The sequence below is a fragment of the Bombus vancouverensis genome, chromosome 3 (assembly GCF_051014615.1).
Source record: "Bombus vancouverensis nearcticus chromosome 3, iyBomVanc1_principal, whole genome shotgun sequence".
Lineage (NCBI taxonomy): Eukaryota > Metazoa > Arthropoda > Insecta > Hymenoptera > Apidae > Bombus > Bombus vancouverensis.
In genome coordinates, this window is record NC_134913.1 from 19,501,041 (window position 1) to 19,519,876 (window position 18,836).

The window sequence follows — 18,836 nt, forward strand, 5'->3', positions numbered from 1 at the left end:
ACTCGCTGCTGGTTCATAGAACGCGGTAATCTCCCGTTCCCCCGCTCATTATCGTTTAAATTCGAGGACAGAGTGCGATCTGGAATTTTCCGCGAGGTCTCCCGTTTCGTTTCATTTTGCCACGCGACCTCGCTTTGTTTATAGACTGCAAATCGTTTTGCAATATCAGTTAAAACGCTCGAGTATCGACATCGTTGTTTTTTCAGTAAATATTTTGGAAACGATGATCGTCGACGCGAACCGACGCGTTACGAAATCTCCAAGTAACTCGATCGAAATAAAATTAATCCGCGACGATTCCGCCCGTTTCAAACTGCGTGCAAACGAAACGCGAACGCGTTAAATTGCTTCGATTCCGAAAGTTTCACGCTCAAATTAAATCAACATTTTCCGATATCGAATATATCCCATCGTATACGGAATAATGCGGTGAATAAACGGCGAATCTCGATCGAGTTTATCGTTTATAGGAAATATTCTGGATGAATTTATCGAACGAATCGCCGGATCGATTAATCGAATCGTAGAACAGTAGTAGTATAAAACCCGATACCTGCACGGTATCGACGTGTGTCTGTTTTTCTTCCAGTCTTCTATCACGTTCGCGCATTCATAAAACCATCGGCCCTCGTGGACCGGCCTCGAGAGTTTCTACGATCGTCATTACGCCTCCAAGGCGGTCGCTTGTCGGCCCTGGACCGTTGTATACCTCTATAGTCTATCGTCTAGCGCGAACGAGCGAGACAGATTGATACAGGCGAGAGATAAACTATTCTCTCTAGGCGAGCGTGTAGCGTGTGCACACATATACGAAACTGTAGTCAAGTACATCCAATTATCGCTCGTAGACAATGAGTTCCAAGGTTTCGCGTCCACGAATCTCGATGACCGTCCGCGTATTTTTCTGCAGCGTATCTCGCTGCTGCCAACCGATGCAATTTCTGTCGAGGAATCGTCGCACGAACATCTTTCAACGACTCTAATCACCGCGGTAACAGGTCGAAATCACAACGCTATGTACATAGTTCGTGCATATTGGAATACGATTCGATCGGAATACGAATCGTAAAGTTTTAAAGTTCGGAGCAATCGACGAACGTTAAAAATTCCAGCGAATCGAAATGTCTGCCGCCTGCGTGTAGCCCAGCAAAGATCAGCCACGATCCATAGGATTTTTCGCGTTACCTTAGACAAAATCTTCGTGTTGCGCGATTAACGATCGTAGCGACGATTCTGTAAACATCGGGCGCGCTCGGTGGTTCTAGCGCGCCTAGTGCGTCCGACTCCGCCAAGATTCCCGCGCTTCTCCAGGGCCCCGACTAAGGTTATGGCTTGCTCTAGGAGTGCATTAACCCCCGTCGGCTCGAGAGCACACCGTAGAAGAAGTGCACAAGTGGCGCGAAGGAGAACGGAGAAGAGAGAACCGACTCTGCTCTCTCTCTCTCTCTCTTTCCCTCTCTTTCTTTCTGTCGGCTCGGCTCGGTGCTTCTCGCTTCTGGTTCCGCCGTCAGGCCTCGGTCTCTCTATCGTGTTTACAGCAGCGAAGCTAGAAGTCGTGCTCGCCTTGCCGAGTGCGATGCAAGCAAGCGCTTTTGCGAAGTCAGGGGCGGTCTAGGAAGGGCCAAGAGGAGGAGAGCAGGGAGGCAATGTGAGGCAGATGGAAGGTGGTGGTCAGACGCGCGAGGGACCGGCGTGCTCGCGGCGGCGGTGGCAGCGGTGGCGGCGGTGGTGACGATGGTTTGCAGAGGGGCAGAGTGGAGGGCGGCCAGCGGTGACGCCGGCCAGACTTTCTCCGGAGAGCGAAAGTGAGAGGGCCTGCCGGGATTGCGCGCCCCCCGGTAGATCTAGGGGACAAGGGGGGACAGGGTTCTTGCTTTCACCGTGGCCCAAGCGACGCTGTTGCGCTTTTCTGCGACGTAGAAACGAAGGAGGCGCGCGTTATCGTCCGGCCGTTCCGTAAGAAGAGGAAAAATTCACGTTACTCTCGTTTCGGAGTAGCTGTTGAACACGGAGGAAAGAAAATTCGCGTGGGAGGATGTTGATGTCTAATGGACGAATGCCAATGGTTTTGGTAGTTTCTTTAGTTGCGTGGAGAACGGATTCAAAGGCGGCGCGATTCGTATGAAATCTGGCAATTAAATCGAAGAATTTACGGTCGATGGTATGGAGGTATTGGAGGCGAGATAAGAAACAGTTGTACCGTCTATAGGCGTAATTCGTCGAAACTTTCTTATTTCTCGGGACGCGCAATTCGCGAGCACGCGAGAAACGAAGAGAAAGAGCCGGTTAACGTGCAACGAGCACCGCCTTAGAGAAAAAGCGACCGCGGCGGCGAGTTAGTTACTGCAACGACAGCGTGCAGCCGAACAATTACGAATTTACTTTCTTCTTGTACAATTTCCTCGTCGATGGTCACGCTGTGGGATTAGTCGCAGATTAGCGAGACCCGTGGATGTTTGCACCGATCGTGCTCTTTCTCCCCGCCTCTGTGTGTCTCTCCCGCTGCTTCTCGCCTCTCTTTCGCTTCTCCCTATCTCTGTTTCTTATCGAACAGCTCGTCACCCTCGTTCCTTCCGAGCGAACGTGATCGCAGGCACCGGTCAGAAACAATAATCCGTCTACTTGCTGAATTCCTGCTGAATTTCCTAGACGCGTCGCACGCTGGAAACTCGGTCTAGGGGGATCGTCGTTAGGGAGAATCGATAGAAGAAAGCAAAGTGTCGAAAATTAAAATTTTATTGTAAAAAAGAAAGGTATCGCGTCGCGTTGCTCGTTACTCGTCCGGCGATACGATACGTCGCAACGTGGAATCGTGTGACGTCACCAGTGTCAGTTTCTCGGTGGTAGGACGTATTCACTGACTCAATTGATTTTGACGATTATAGCGACCTGTTCTCCCCTCAGCAGCATTTGCGGCACGTGTCTCTCCAAGGTCTCCTCCTTTCCTTCGATCTTCTTCACGACTACTTTGGGCGCGGTGTCTTCTTTCCTCTTCACGCCGCTTGGAGCACCTAATGGATCGAGAACGCGATACCATTTAAAAGTTAATACTCGGAAAATTTATCGAGGGTCTTCCGAAAACGGTTGGTCGTGCCAAACACAGCTTGTCGCTCCGGATTCTTGAAAACGTATCACCGAAACATATCGTTCGATTTAGTTTATATTCGAAATGGGTCTTTTTTTATTGCAACGTTCCGATCGTGGAAACGAGAGCAGAAACCTATATAGGGAATCGGAGCGGGATAGGGAGAAAACAGCGGAGGTTGACGTCACGGGGAAACCGCGGACGAAGAGAATGTCGATGGGTCACGAGGTAAGACTCGAAAGGTTGTTTATGTGCTGGCACGTGTCCGCCAAGCTCGAGGGGAAGCAGAAGGGCGTAGGGCGATACGGTTAGGAGAGAGAGCAGGCAAGCGCGAGGAGTCGCTGGGACACGTGTACTCGGCAGACATCGATCCTGGAAGTTGCTCTTCAAGGTCGCTCGGCTTGCCACCCTCGCCGCTTCGTATCAACGACCTCTCGACCCCTCAGGATATCCTAAAGTACGTCAGTAGGCCAACTAACCCTGAACTCTCTCGGTGTACCGCGATTACAGTGTTCTCGGAGGGATAACCTTTTACATTCGAAACAACAACACACAGTCGTCCTATATTTTCTCTCTCTTGTTTCTCGTTTTTCTATCTTTTCTCGCTCTCCGTCTCGTTCTCGACCGAGCATTAATTAATCATCCCTCGGCGACGCCCACCCTACTGTCCTCCCACAACGTAAAAATCGTTGAATCATTTCGTTGATTTACGAGCACATTGAAACAGCTATCGAGATTTTTATCATGCTGGAAAAGGTACGACGATATCGAGTCAGCTGGCGGAATCGTACGTACGATCACGCAGCGATAAACGAAATTCCAGTTCCGAAAATTTTCGTCTTGCACGAGTTTCGTGATAGGAATTTAGGTTACCGGCTAACGGCCTACAAAAATGCAAACGAACAGAGGATAACGCGTTGCTGGAAGAAACGCAGTGCGACCAGTTCACCGGATATCTTTGGATAAGCGTCGGAGAACGCGAGGAAGGCGAAGGTCTCGATAAGAGAGGTTCGAGGGAAGTTGCAATTGCGGACGCACGTGCGGCGTACCCACGTGAATGAATGAAAACGTGTGCCGAAGGTTGTAGGGTTGTAGCGGAATGAGGAAAGGAGGAAGATGGAACGGAAGGGCAGAGGTGCGAGCAAGAGGAAAACGGGAGTAGTAGGAAGAGAGGAACGGAGAGAGGACGCGAGCGAAGCGAAGAGGAAAAGAGCGAGCAGCGAGAACGACCTCTTGCGTTCGATGAACAGAAGAAGGAAGGAGCGCGTGTGCGCGCGAGAGAGAGGAAAAAAGGGAAACGGACGACGCGAAGCACATGGGCCTTGTATCGAACGTAGCAACCACTATGTAGTCAAGGTCGGTCTTTGCCCCTTAGCGTGAAGGGGCGTCCTAAGGATGTATCCCTCGCGATACAACGACCCTTGACTACCTCCGCTTCTCTCTTTTCATGTAAATAAAGGTGGCTAACGATAAGCAACGGCCAGCCGGAAGCCGTTGATTAATTTTATCGATTCTCGCGTCACTCGTATGTACTATTATCGAGAGGAGTGGCTAATTATTCAAAATAGGTCATCGAACCGAACCGAACCGAACCGAACCGAACCGAACCGAACCGAAAGGCTATTCTCGTTGTTATTAGGCAGAGTTTCATTCATATAGAGCATCGGTGTTAAAATATTCAAACGCGTAATTACGGTCGATCTTGTAATAGATTTGGACGAGTGGAGAATCAGAGGCGCGCAGATGGAAGGTAGGAAAAGTGCTACCGTACCGTGTGCTATTCGTACATCGATTAACCGTGTAAATAGGAAGAGGCGCGCGAACGTTTCATTGACACGGACAGTAGTAGGAGTCATTCATGGTCGGACAAGTGTAGGAAGGACTAAATTGGATTCTCGTTGGTCTCGAAGAATACATGCGAACGTTGCTACGCCTATTGATACGATGTATTAAAATTCTGGACGCACGCGGCGCAACGCGTCCATTATGTATAATTTAAAAATTTGCATGCCAATTTGTATATATTGTGGGATGGAAACATTTCGAGGCCGATTAATAGATACCGAATATGTTTTTGCGAAACGCAAACGTTATGCTGTTAAAAATAATGTAACCCTGAACAGATGACGAATTGCTTCGTGTGTCACGGTATCGGCCGCGTCGAGTATCAGGATACGTTAATGCACCGTAGAAACTGAAATTGCTCGTTGAAAGAAAACTCGAACCGTGTTTCAATCGTACCGATAGTTTCGATAGTAGCGATCGAAACGGACTCTCGTTTCTTTCTTATTAAGTCGAACGTGATTCCATGGAAATGGTAAAAAGGACAGGAGAAGGCCGATAGCTTTCAGTCGTGGCTATTCGACTTTTCATTGAACCCACCACATTGTTGTTTAGAATTCTCCGGCAAGGCGATAGCCTTGAGCGACTGTCAGAGGTTGAATTTTTCCAGGGCCGTATCGCGCCTCGCGCACCGCCTGTCGCGCTCCGATCACGGCAAGACGAGCCAGCGGCCACGTTACAAATGTCGGAGGTTACAGCTTTCAACCGCTTTTTATAGACCGTATTAGCATCCCAATGATTTCTGATTCATCGCAGATGCTCCACGCTATCGTCCAAACGAAATAAACGGAAATCCCATCAAATTGATACGACAACGTTGTTTTAATAATCGACCCGCTCTGTCCGTCCGATGTCAAATTTACGATCGTCTTATACGCACGACTACATTTTTATAATCGACGCGGCGTTAATTTGGTCGCTCGATCAAAGCGGCTCGATCTAAACGACTTGAAATCGCAGAATCAACGAAAGACGAGAAAGAAGAGAGGTAAAAAACAAGAAAGAGAAAAAAAAGGAAGAAATTACCAAGAGCAGGTGCTTTCCTCTTGACTTTACGGGTCCAAACCTCGAAGCAGTCCTCGAGCGCGAGGTTCCAGTGCTTGTCGAAGGCAGCCACGTATGCCTCCACGTGTCCCCTTATGCCGCGCGCGTTCCTGGTGTAGACCTTCGGCACAAAGGACGAACGATTATTCCTTTTAAATCGTGGCGAGTCTCGTGTTACCCGTTCGTCGTGGCGGTTCGACCGTTCCAGGTAAAGCCGGCTTCTCGCGAAACAGGCACGAGAACGAGACGGAATAAGCGAAACAGAGAGAAAGAGAGAGACGTCGTCGTTCTCCTCCCTCGAAAATAAGTGCACGAACGTAACGCGCATCTCGATTCGCCTATTCCAGATCGTACGTGTCCGTACTTGCGATGAAGATGAACATCGCGCGCGGCTGCCTGTGCTCGTTCCTTCGTTGATCGATCGTTTCGGCCCGGCAAAAGACGGTGCGTCATTTTTTGCGCGCACCACACCAAACGACGCATGCATAATTCCTACATGCTCTAATTGTACGTTTTTTTTTTCTTTTTCTTTTTTTTTTTGCGTCGCGAAAGAACGGGAGAAAGGAGAGCATTAACGCGGCAATTACGACAAATTGCCGACGAACGTGTACGTGCTCCGTTCGGATACAATGTCTCAACCTCGATTATCTGTCACTGATTTATTAACTTTTAACCGTGAAGAAGGTCGCATGGCCAATGTGCAGCTTTATTCGACAAAGAAGATTCTTTTTACGAAGCCTCCTCGAAGGTTAAATCTTCGTCGATGTTGAACTTTCTACTTTGAGACATCGTGCATCAACGAACGACGAAAATCGTTTCAGATCGAAGGGAGAAAGTGTACGTGCACGCGCGAACTTTTCCATTTTCCAGACGACAATCGTATTAATGACAGTAACCACGAGCGTGTCTACGAGAATACGGACGCCGTTCCGTTGTTTGTCGCGCGTAGATATGTCGCGAGGCAAGATAGCATGATACGCGGAAGTGCAGACCGTGGCAAGGCCCCCTTCAATGCCTTTCGCACTGATATATACCCAGCTTTGTCGCAATGAAAACTAATTGCGTGACTCCGACTCTGACTCGCTCCTCCGTCTCTGTCTCTCTCTCCCCTCTCCCTTCCTTTTACACGCATCCAGTGTTCAGTACAATTCTCCGCGAGATGTTCGAACAAATCGAGTTATATTTTTAACATTTTAATTTAGTTTAATCAAATTCTTTCCAGCCCGATCGTTCGAGATTTCAGTGTAAATTCCATTGAAATTCTTCGATCCAACTTGTTCTTTCTTCGGGTGAAACAAAAATCTTTTTAACTCTGTTTTCTTAAATCGATCTGATTTAGCCGGCAGAATGGAATCGCGAGGTGTTCGAAATGTTCGATCAAGAATTCGAAACACAACCTTACGATACCTTTCTTTTGCTGCTCGTCATTGACTCTGTGCACGTGTATCGTACGTGCGCGAAACGCCATTGAGAAGAGGGACGTCGAGGCAGCTGTAAGCTAGAATCGATTCTAGGAGTCCTCAAGATTCCTTCGGGGCATATCCTCGCTGGTCCAACGGGGCCAGATCCGTCGATTAATCGCGAAGGATAACAGCGTTGTCATCTGGTTCGTAGATTTGCTCGACCGTCGGGTTCGAGGTTCGATCTAGTCTTGTCACCGCGATCGAATACGTGAAATTTCTTGTGCATTCAGCCGCGGTTCACAGATATCGAATATCGGTCGGGTGGAACCCGGAGGTTCGGTGACAGAGATTTCGAACGGATCGGGAAATTTAGAGCGCCTCTTAAGCCGGCATCGAGACAAAGTCGGACGAATCGCACGGATTTACTTCCGTTCCTTTCGATCGTAACGACTTGAGAAATCGCTCGAACGAAATTCCACGAGAATAACAGCGACAAACGATGGAGCGTAAGAGCGTGATCGCGAGGATAACGACGAACGCGTACGAAGTAATAGAAATCGCGCGAATCATATTCGTTAACTGCCTCTTTCCTTTTTCTCCATTCGCGATCTTCGTTACGTAACGCAACGGTGCATTATACAAGCTATTACGTTGGAATGTATGAAAATAACGCGAGATGGGACTGGTTCCAAGGAAAATGGCAATCGCTTTCTTCGGCGATTCGAGGAGCAGCCGAAGGCCGAGTAATCGATCGACGCAGATAGAAATCTTCTTTCCGGATGCAGGCACATCCGAAGGTTAGCGATTAGGATCTGTTCCCAAGGACGGTGGTTTCATGAAACGCGCGCGGTGCGTGCTGATGCATGTAGGAGACAGCGCGAAGACTTTGTCGTAGAAATAAAACGTCGTTGGAACGACGATGGGCGGACAAAGCCGCGAATGAAAGCTAATGAAAGTAATTAATCGAGAAACACGTTCCCGTCTCTTATTAAAAGCTCGACATCCGAAAGGAGTTTAATTAGGAACTCGATTCCGCTCATTGAGAATATCGAATATAGACTGGCGCTTCCGCAGGAAGATCAATTACATCAATTTAACGATGATTAACCTTTTTTCTTTTTTTGTCAGACGTTCCGTCCGAACGAAGTTAACCGAGTAAGCTGGGGCGTTTTAAATGTCTTATATCGCTATGTCTATGATGGTCGAGGAGTCGAACGACGAGAACGAACAGCCCCCTTCGAAAAGGTTCCCCGACCGATTCGCCGGTACGTGATCGGAACGCGAACCTATGTTTATTTTTATCCCGGATCTGGAACTTGGTCGTATCTCGACAACGCGTTAGGCCAGCCTCGCTTCATTTTGGAGCAGTTCGGGAAACGTAGAAGAGAAGTCGGCGTAACGCTTCCTGCTTCGGATCAGAAATCCCGTTCTCTCTCGCATTCGCCAAATGCGCCGCTAATTATGGAAGTAGGAAGCAACGAGATACTGGATGTGGCAGGAAGTGCATTTTTCCTCCTTTCGTCGTTTGATTCGGTCGGGACGAGCCGCCGGCGACTTCGCTCACGATTTCTCTCCGTTACAACGATACGCTAGGAGAAGAAAAAGAAAACGAAACACAAAGACCTTGCACGTTGATTTATTTTCCGGTCGCGAGAAAAATGGCTCGCGATCGTTGTCGGCGACTAATACGATCCAGAAACGTCTTCGCGTGATTTCATTGGATCGCCGTGTGACTCACACGCGATATTCAGTTTCCCCGTCGAAGAAGAATGCCGCCACGGCCAGATTAAAAACGTTTGATACGCGCGCGTCCTCGCTTTCTCGTTACGCAACCGTCCAGATAAAGTACCAAGCTTTCCTCTAACCTTGCGATATCTCCGTCGCTATAATCCCTAGCGTGCAACTTATTCCCGGAAGATACTCTATTAACCCTTCGATGGCGTAATTAGACGTAATTAAACGACGAAGAATGGACGAACGATTTAGAAAGTAATTGTCTGTGTTGGCACAAAGGTACATGCCTACTTGAGCGCTTCCTGAGCATAGCGAGCGAAACGACCATGTTCCATAGAGCAGCGAGTCTTTTGACTTTTCCATGGTCGACCTTGTCTTCTTGATGCGTCCCTCGGAAGTAAGGGAAAGATCAGGGGCGTAAACAAGAGGAGAAAGGCCCTGGTTGTCTCCATGGAGACGAGTGTTGACCCGAATGCTTTCCTTTCTCCCTCTATCCGTACCTTTCGGCTGTTTCCAGCCCTCGTTTACCTTCGAAGGGCTCGCGCACGTGTCTCCCGATCGCGAAAGTGTGTCAGCCGCATGTGCGTGCGCGCACAATGCCAAGGGTCAGGCAGAGATGGAGGGAGAGGGGGCGTGGGTGTTTACAGTGCCGCTTTCAGGACTACCCTCGAATTTCCATGGTCGTCGAGCCGCCAAGCACGAATCAAGATAGTCGATCCACGTATTCTCTTCTATTCGGTGCCTTTAAAGCTACCCTTTTTTTTTTTCTTTCACGTTTTCCTTTTATTTCTTCATTTTACACGTTTGAGATTTAGATCGGAGGATTTCGCGAAGAAGTTGCTCGACTTCCTAACGTTACTTACGATCTTCCTCGAATTCCGTATCGATCGTAACGGTTAAACGGCAATCGTTTCCTTCGAAACAACGTGTCTGATTCGTGGAAAAATGTTACAGGGCCTGACCTACCTTAACGCGGGTCCGACTTTCCATGTATCCGTGTAGCATACCTAACGGGCCGAAGGCTCTTTGCATTTTCGCGAGGACGTTTCTTCCTTCTATACTCCAGTCTGGTCGTCCGGTCGTCTTTCTGCCAGTCACAGGCTCTGCACATCGCAAAGGAAAAAAAGTCGCTGATTCGGAATTTATTCTTCTTACGGTGCCGCCCCGCTCTATATAATAGTCGGGGCCGAAGAAAAATCTTGGACGGAGGCTATAACTGTCCCATGTATCGTCGAAATAGATTAGATCGGAAGAAACAGGGGTGAACGAAACGAAAATATTAGGAGAATAAAGAGCGACGGGGGTGAAATTCGCTATATCTCTCGATCGAGAGCGAGTTATCAGGCTAACGAGCGGACGCGTTCGACATTATCCTGGCAGAATTTTTCCAGGCGGTCGTAACGCCGTGCTAATAAGAATTTATGTGACTCTCGCGACTCGTCGGTTCGTCGACGAATCATCGTTGTATTCCGCGGAGACGAACGCTCGCCGATAACATCGCGCTTCTAGTTGTTCAGTTTTTGCTGGTTTTCGCCGTCACCGCGAGACGAGAGACGACGAGCCATTACGCATACGGCGGCCGACAACGAGGACGATGTCGAAGATACCGACGGAGCTGCGGCTCCATTAAGAAAAATCGAGTTTGTATGCGAGAGAAGCGAACCGAATTGCGCGAGCGGAATACCCTCCAGCCTCTCTTCCTTCTATCGATAAGGCCATCGCGCCGTCTCTAAGGTAAAAGAAGAAAGAAAAAAGGAGGGAGGGAAGGGGTGGGGTATACCGCATTGTCGCGCTAGCGACAGTTATTTACGACGATAAATATTTGATTACGATAAATTACGTAGCGGCTGAGAGGCACGCGAACACGTATTTCGTAGAACTCGTAACTTTTTCTATACGTTGCACGTTTCGTTGACTATTCGCAACGGCGAAAGTATTCACCGTGCATGACTGGTCGTCGGTCGGTCGGCGGCTCTCTAACTCTAAGCAACCAGCCTCTGGAATATCATCGTGCGTTCCCATAAAAACCGATTTCGGATCGGGGAAATGCGCGTGTGCGTGCGTGTACGTGCGTGTGTATAGAGCGGTGACGTTCGATGGTAGGGGGCCTCGCGAGAAGGTAGCTCGGCCCTGGCCGACCGGGCGCGGAAAGAGGAACGCCGCGGAGTTACGTAAAGGCTGGCTCTGCTCTATACACACACACACACTCTCTCTCTCTCTCTCTCTCTCTCCCTCTCTGCCATACGGTGTGCACACGAGTGCACTTATTTTGCCCGTGTGTGTATCGTGCCGCGGCCGCGCGCGATTTCACACACACACACGGACGCGTACGGTAACGCGTATAACGACGCGTATACCAATACGCGTGTACTCGTATATAAGAGAAAGAGAGTAGAGGAGAGTATGCAAGCAAGGTCTCGCTCGTGTTGGCGCGAGCACCTTCGAACGCAGCGTACGTCGATAGGCGTTGCGTGCGGAGACGGGCGGCGAGCGCGAAAAGAGCGGCTCGAGTGGCGATCGTGCACTCGCGAGATCGACGCTGCCAATTGGCTTTCTCCGATAACTTTCATCCACCTTAAACCTACGCTCCCCGGTTACCCCGGCCCCTCGCTTCTACTCGCTTCTTTTCCACCTTTCTTTATTCCTTTCCGCGTGCACCACGCGCCACTTTCACTATCGTCGCGATCCAATTCCACTCGGCGAGCTACGACCGACCAGCCTCTAACGCTCTGCTCGCCGACACTCGCGCGACCGAGCCATTTTTCGAGAGCACGGCGTGGCGTTACGGTACACGGTGCGTTGGGTGATTTCTAAAAATAAAAAGTTGCGAGAAGCCCCCGAACGAGAACCACTAGCCTGGCCGAGAACCGATCGTCTACCACGAGACCGATAAAAATACGTCCATCGAACCGTGCTCCATGAATTTTCGAGGAAAATACGATCGCTGGGGTCTTCGTCTCTTAGGACGGCGAAAGGGAGACACGGCGAAGCTAGCGGCAGCGGAGTCGTGGTGAAATTAGAAATTGCTTCGTTTACGGTACACGCGTGGCTAATCGCGATGGCGAACGCGCGGATCCTCCCAGGTTTTTCCCACAGTTTATATGGAACCGAAGGAACGCGATCGCCATAGAGCGAGTCGAACAGGCTGGCGTTGCTCGTAAAACGGATTATCGAAATTACGCCCGGAGCATCTGCCGCTTTTACGCCGATATATCTCCATCCGATATAAAGGAAAGCTTCGGAATATTTACTCGAGGCACGGAAGGGTCGCCTCCGTGTTTACGATAGTCGCTTTCCACTGTCGGTTCTCGTTCTCCACGCGAGGATGCAATCTGCCCGGACGATCTCGCGAGCTCTCGAGAAAGCAGAGGCATGGCATAGCAAGAAAGTGCAAGAGAGGAGAAGTAAGGAGTAAACGTTCGTCCACCTCCAACGTGCCACTATTTTTTCCTCTCCCCTTTCGACCAGTCCAGCAGCATTTTTCCATTTTCAGTTATATACCGGCGGCGCGAACGAGATAACGCGAGACCCGCCGCTTCCACAGCGTTCACGTGCGTGAACCGCGGAGGAAACCGTTAGCTTTACAACTGCGAGTCGAGAACGATGGCACAGACCGCGCGAAACGGCCCCGCTGTATTATCTTCCACCTCTTCCTTTCCAACTTGCAACTCGCGTCTCGTCGAAAATTTACTTACTCGGCGATTACGGCAAAGAATCGGAGTAAAATCGCTCTCCTACGTGTATTCCTATATACGTTATATCGTACATGCGTAATTTCCATTTTACCGGAAGACCACCGAAATGGTACCGATCGGTCGAGAACAATCGTAAAAAGGAAAAGACCGAGCTGGATCCGATGAAAAAGCATACCGTCGGACCCGGCAATTATCGTGTACGCCCGATCGGACGGACTCGTCCGCGCAACATATATCACGTGTTCACCTGCAAAAATGTTTACCGTGCGTGCGAAGGAGCACTTGGTCCCAAGGAGGAGAGGATCCTATGCAGGTGGGTACGACGGCCCCTGGAGAATGTTCGTACGCGGGGCAGGTGGGGCGACTGGCGGTACCCCGTTGCGGGGTTCTGGGCAACGAAATATCGCGGGGAAACGGGCGAGGCTACTAAGAGGAAAGAGGAAGAAGCAACGGCCGACGAAGAGCGAGAGAAAGACGATCGGAGAGAGGAAAAGAAGGCACGAGACCGAGAAGAGAGACGCGGTAGCGAAGGTGGTGGAGGAGGAGGAGGAGGAGGAGGAGGAGGTAGAGCAGCGAGAAGTATCGGTGGGGCATGTGGAGGGGTTAGGAGGAGAGGGAGGAGGGCTGGTTGTACCCGCGGATGATCCCCAGGTTGAGTCGCGCTGGGTTCAACGTCCTGGCGGGCAGCGCACCCGAGAGCCGAGGCAGGCAGCCGAGCAGCCACCAGACCTCTCTATACACGCATACACGCCACGTACGTACGTATACACATGCACGTACACAGGCGAATACTCGCGCACGCGACACGTACCTACGCTCCACCGACGTTACACGTGCGCGCACGCGCTCTCCTACACACCCGCAGCTTTTTTCGTTCGTGTGTGTACACGAGAAGAAGGGGAGTGGGCAGGCAGAAGGGGAGGAGAAGACGGTGTATACATGTACGAGAATACGCGTACACATAGGCGAGAAACGCACACGAGAAAACGCCGGCTGGCTTGTTCGCTTCGCGAGAGTTTGCTTTACGCGAACTATCCGTAGGTACTGTTACTTTTGCGACCAGGCCCTTTCGATCCCTTCTCGCCTGTCCCCCTCGCTCCCCCTTTCTCTCCTTCCCACTCTCCCGTTCCGCTTTGTTTTCTTCTAAGTAGCGGACAGGTAACGAGCCGAAGGAGATACGCGCTTAGAGAGGAAGGCGAACGGACGAGAATTTCGTGGGACGTTGTTTTCGTGGTTTACCGCTTTCGAACGAACGATTCCTGTTTCTGCACGCTTCTCTCCTCTCGCAGCCACGAGAAGTCGTATTTCCCCGACTCGTCGTGGGAAATAGCGATCGACCGCGAGAACGACCGGCAGGAAAGTCCATAGAGGCTCGGTGAGATTCCAGAAGAAAGGAGAAATCACTTTTACCCCAGGAGCAGCGAACGACCCGCGCGCGGATCACAGAAAAAGTAGATCGGCGAGAGATCGCTGAATTTGGAATTGTTCTCAATGATATCGCGATATGCATCTAGGAAGTTTGCCGCGTTCCTTTCGACGAGTCGTTGCTGCGCGCGTTATTGTCGTTCGTTCTTTCTTCTTCGAACGGCGAGTCAGCGACAGACGCGATTAACCCTTGCGGCGTGTATACGTTTTCACGCGTTTCCACGTACGATCGTGATCCACGATTTCTTTCTCGCCGATTCGATTCTTCGATCTCTCGGGTTACGCGGTTCGTTCGTTCGATTCGTTGAAAAAGCTGGTTCGATCGAACGGATAGGACGACGGTCTGACCGAGAAGAAAGCGGGCTGGTGCCACTCGAAATTCAAAGAGGGTGAGGAACGCCACCGTTTCGACGTGCTCGATAGTCATCTGTTACGTTGGGATAGGTCGAGGCGGCGGTACGTGCACACGAACGGCCGAGGAATTGGATCGTCCAGTCTACCGGGTGTCGCTCGTTTACCATCGAACCAAGTTGCTCGAAAAACGAGGAACATCGCCTCTGCGTTCGTTCGGTTCCTCGGTTCGTTCGTGCGAGGAATTCGCGACTAGCCGGAGAACGCTTCCGTATCCGATAACGTTGTCGAACAAAAACGCCGCGATGCATCGTGCGTTGGACGGGATTGCCGGTGTTGCTTGCTAGCCGTTGCACAGCCACTGCCACGGAGAAGAAAAGAAGTCCCCTCCGCGCTGGTCGGTCGGCCTCGGTGGTGGAGTTACCGAGTGGTGGATGCATATGTCGCGCGCGTATAAATATTGCGCAACACGCGGCGAGAATCGAAGGGAAAACATCGGCAGCACGACGTGTATTCCGTTACTCGGGGCGAACGACTGCCGGACTCGCTTTGCATCGTGTTTCTGCCGGCCAACGGACGAAACTCGATGGCGTTCGTGCGTTGCTAGCGATCCGCGAACAAACCTCGTTATCGTCCACGACGACCTCTGCGACGAGCACGGAATACAAAAGACGAAAGCAACGACGACGACGACGACGACGACGACGACGACGACGACGACGACTACGACGACGACAGAATCTAGATCCAGAAGAGAGTAACGAAATCGAAAGATCATGTTCGAGTCAACCTTTTAACGTTTTCAAACTCGTCGATGGTAGTCGAGGAACGACGAATGACTCACGTTGCCCTAGGTCGCGTAAAGATCTTTCAAGCCGCGTTTCGTCGCATTCTACGGAAGGAAGTTTATTGCTCGAACCAACTTCCTGCTGTTTTCGCGTACGAGGAAGGGGATAGCGCGATACGGACGCGTCTCGAGGGACATTGTGTGGAACAGCGATTAAGAGGGAAAATGCAAGTACGCGAGCGTGTACGCGAAGATTACGAGCGTTATGCGAGAAAGCCCCCGGCGAATTAAGCGACGATAATAACGTTCGATTACGTTCTACATAAGCGCAATCATGAAAATCAGAGTTCCGGCCGAACGTGTTCGGAGGCCGCCGAAGCTGAGGAGCCTCGAGTTGAGTCGAGGTCGACGTCCGGACGCAACAAGTGCTGCTGCGACTCTCGTTGCGCCCGCGATCCTCTTCGATATCGTACCGAGTTTTTCGACGATACCGATTCTCCTTGAGACCACCGAAACATCTACGATCTGTTCCTCTCACAACTCGAACCTAAACGCTCGCCAAGATCAAAAGTACCGATTCACGGTCGTCCGTGACTTTGTCGCTTCCTCGCGATATCCATGACCAGAGATCCTTCACCGAGATTTCCACATTCCGTTCGAATCTCGTGATAACCAGACGTGAACCGGAAGTCAAAGGGCCTCGGCGAGGTTACGCAGCGACGCACCGTGCAAAATTTTCGGTCTAGAAGACGGTCAATCCGGCGCGGAGCCTCGAGTTGAGTCCGAGGTCGACGCCCGGGCGCAACAAGTGCTGCATTACGTACGTATACGCTGTTACACCCCACTCCACTTACTCATACAGCCCAACGACCAACCTCTCTCCACCCCCTTGTGGAAGAAGCCCTCTCCCTCTCGTTCTCTCTCTTTCCGCCTTTCCGTGTGTGCCGAGGCTTTCCACACGATGTCGTGCGCGCGAGAGAGCATCGCCGAGCACACCAGAGAGCCCTACACACCGACACATCGCTCTCGGCGCACTCGGGACCGAGAGATGCGAACGAACGCCGGAGAAAGAACGAAAGAGAAAGACGGTGAATGCCGCGGCGAGTGACGGCAGCGGCAGAGGCGCGCGCCCGTACCTCCTCCTCTCTCGCGCACTAGCGTCGCCTGTAAATATAAAACTGCACTGGGTCAGGGATCCGTGATTTATCGGCTGCCTCGTGTAATTGGCTGCCGGCCAATAGATACATACCCCCCGGGCTACCCGCTGCGACACGAAGGGAACGCGCCCACCTCTCTGTCCACACTGACTAACCCCGCCAACCCCTCCTGTCCTTCTTCCCTCTTTCCCTTGTGCTTTCTATGCCGCGCCGCTCTTCCCCCGTCTCTCTCTCCCGTTTTCTGTCTCTTTCGCTTCACCCTGAGTCTCCCTGGCGGCCATGAGAAGATAGCGGTGCCGAAATTTCGTCGCGGTGCTCGCCTCGGTAACCGCGCCACTTTCACTGAAAATCTAAGCCGACCTCGCTTGGCACCGTGTCAGAATCACGGTTAAGAAGCGACGCGGGCTTCGGTCAAGTTTCGACCGGGCGTACAACGCCACTCGACATACATACATACTCGGTACTCGTCTGATGTAATACCAGAGCCGTCCATTTCCAAGTATCCGGCGTGCCATTTCAAATTTCAAAATTACTAACCAACGCTTCTCTATTAAGTCCTTAGCGATAAGAATTTGCGATGCATAGCGTAATAATAGTTCAGGGGAACCGAGATCTCTATTTGTTTTAAAAATCCGTCATAATAATAGCGCTGATGATAATTTTCTAATCAGCCCCTTTCATGATGCTTGAACACAAAACAAAACAAAAAAGGAAGAAAAAAAAAAGAAAAATATAGCGCATCCGATAACCCTGTACACGCGTCGATCATCGCCGGAAGGCTTCCGCGATTGCGAAACATTTCGGGACCTTCTGCCGCGGATTCCACGATGCGTTTGCACAATACGTACCCGGGGGAAGGTCTCGGCGAATGGTTCGCGACACTAGGTATGATGCGGTGATGCGGAGGCACGCGATAAAAGGACCGAGTCGCGAGGAAGGAAACAATGAAGACCGAGGGGGCTTCCACGAGACGCACTTTCGCGGAGGTCAAATTCCACGCAACTACGCGCGCGCCTCGCGAAGGCATACCGACGACCTTCGTGGTATTTGCCGGTTCGTAAATAAAGCGTGCCAATATCTTGGGATATAGAGTCCACAGTCGGCGTCGTTTGTTCGCGCTATTAGTAACAACCGACCTAGATGGGGAACTAAGAAAAAAGAAAAAGAAACATGGCTGAATGATTCATTCGAGAGCATCTCGCAAATATGGAACAAACTACCTCAACAGTGAGTCTTTCGATGAAACCGCGCACCGTATCACTTCCCTTCCGAGCGATCGATCCAACGACACGCGTAAGACTTATTTTTCCCAAAGATACCGCAGAGACGTAGTATACGTGTAAATAGCGTACAACTCATTGTATACTGGCATATATCGTCCGGACGGCACGTTTCTGAAAGTAGAGAGGTTAATATACTCTAATTGAACGAAAAATTGCACGAGACTTGGAGTACGTTTCTTCGGGTGTAAGAAGGACGCGTGAACCGTCATGGGCTCTCACGCGACTTCCCCATTCCACTTCCGCGTACGTACACTGTTCGTGTTAGCTAACCGTAAGCATATTGAAATTTGATACCACGTGCGAGTTATCATGAATGAAACTGCGACCTCCCGACGACGATGCGATGCAAGGGTTTCACACGGTCGCCATCTCTCGTCAAGCATTCAAAGGTTGGGTCGAGCAAGTGGTATAACCTCACTCTTTCGAATAACGATAAACGAAATACGTCGATGCACGGAATGTAACAACGGTCGCCTTACCTTGATGAGGTAAAAATCGTTGTCTCGAACATTCTCCTCGCGTTACGTCGGGCGTTTCGCCTTTCTTCTGAAATGATTAAAAAAAAACGAAAACGAAGGACCTCAGCCGACAGCGTGCGACCGGCACGCGTAGCGTAATACGCACTTTCTTTTGTCCAGCCAGGCCAGACATTACGGCTTCAAACTTGGAAACATTGTCGTAAATCGGTGCTTTGCTGGCCGATAGTTGAATCTTTTTTGAATAAAGTGCTTTCATCGGATTAAATTTCTCACTTTTCGCGTCCAAACTCTCGTCGGACGTCGAGCTACTCTCGTCGTCTGCCATGTTAAGACTGTCCGACACTGGTTTCGGCGGGCGATTTGAATTTCACACCTTGAGTCAAATAGATGTTTATACTTCCGCTTTGAAAACAATATCATCCATGTGTACGTTTCGGATCTAAGAGAAAACAAGTGCTCCTAGCGACGTTTTTGCATCGTACAAATTTCCATTGATTATATAAAGAAAGGAAATAATAAGGTTTCATTGGAGAGTTCTCTTTCCATGCGGG

At 50.5% G+C, this 18,836-nt stretch overlaps 2 protein-coding genes across 7 annotated transcripts in view; one reads left to right on the forward strand and one right to left on the reverse strand.

Moving 5' to 3' along the window:
- The window catches only part of Eip74EF (Ecdysone-induced protein E74), a 143,493-nt gene that overhangs the window by 18,914 nt on the left and 105,743 nt on the right, over positions 1 to 18,836 (forward strand). The gene's annotated exons all lie outside the window — the stretch shown is intronic.
- Lsm11 (U6 snRNA-associated Sm-like protein LSm11) lies at positions 2,719 to 18,625 on the reverse strand. Of its 2 annotated transcripts, none has more exons than XM_076617176.1 (5): positions 18,431 to 18,625; positions 18,286 to 18,349; positions 10,075 to 10,211; positions 5,954 to 6,092; positions 2,719 to 3,011 (listed from the first exon to the last, which is right to left on the reverse strand). In XM_076617176.1, exons 1-5 carry the CDS (start codon positions 18,608 to 18,610, stop codon positions 2,863 to 2,865), a joined length of 669 nt encoding a protein of 222 aa, XP_076473291.1. In that variant the 5' UTR covers positions 18,611 to 18,625; the 3' UTR covers positions 2,719 to 2,862. The 2 variants fall into 2 exon arrangements, with proteins under 2 accessions (XP_076473291.1, XP_033184660.1); XM_033328769.2 differs by having other exon boundaries at positions 18,286 to 18,352.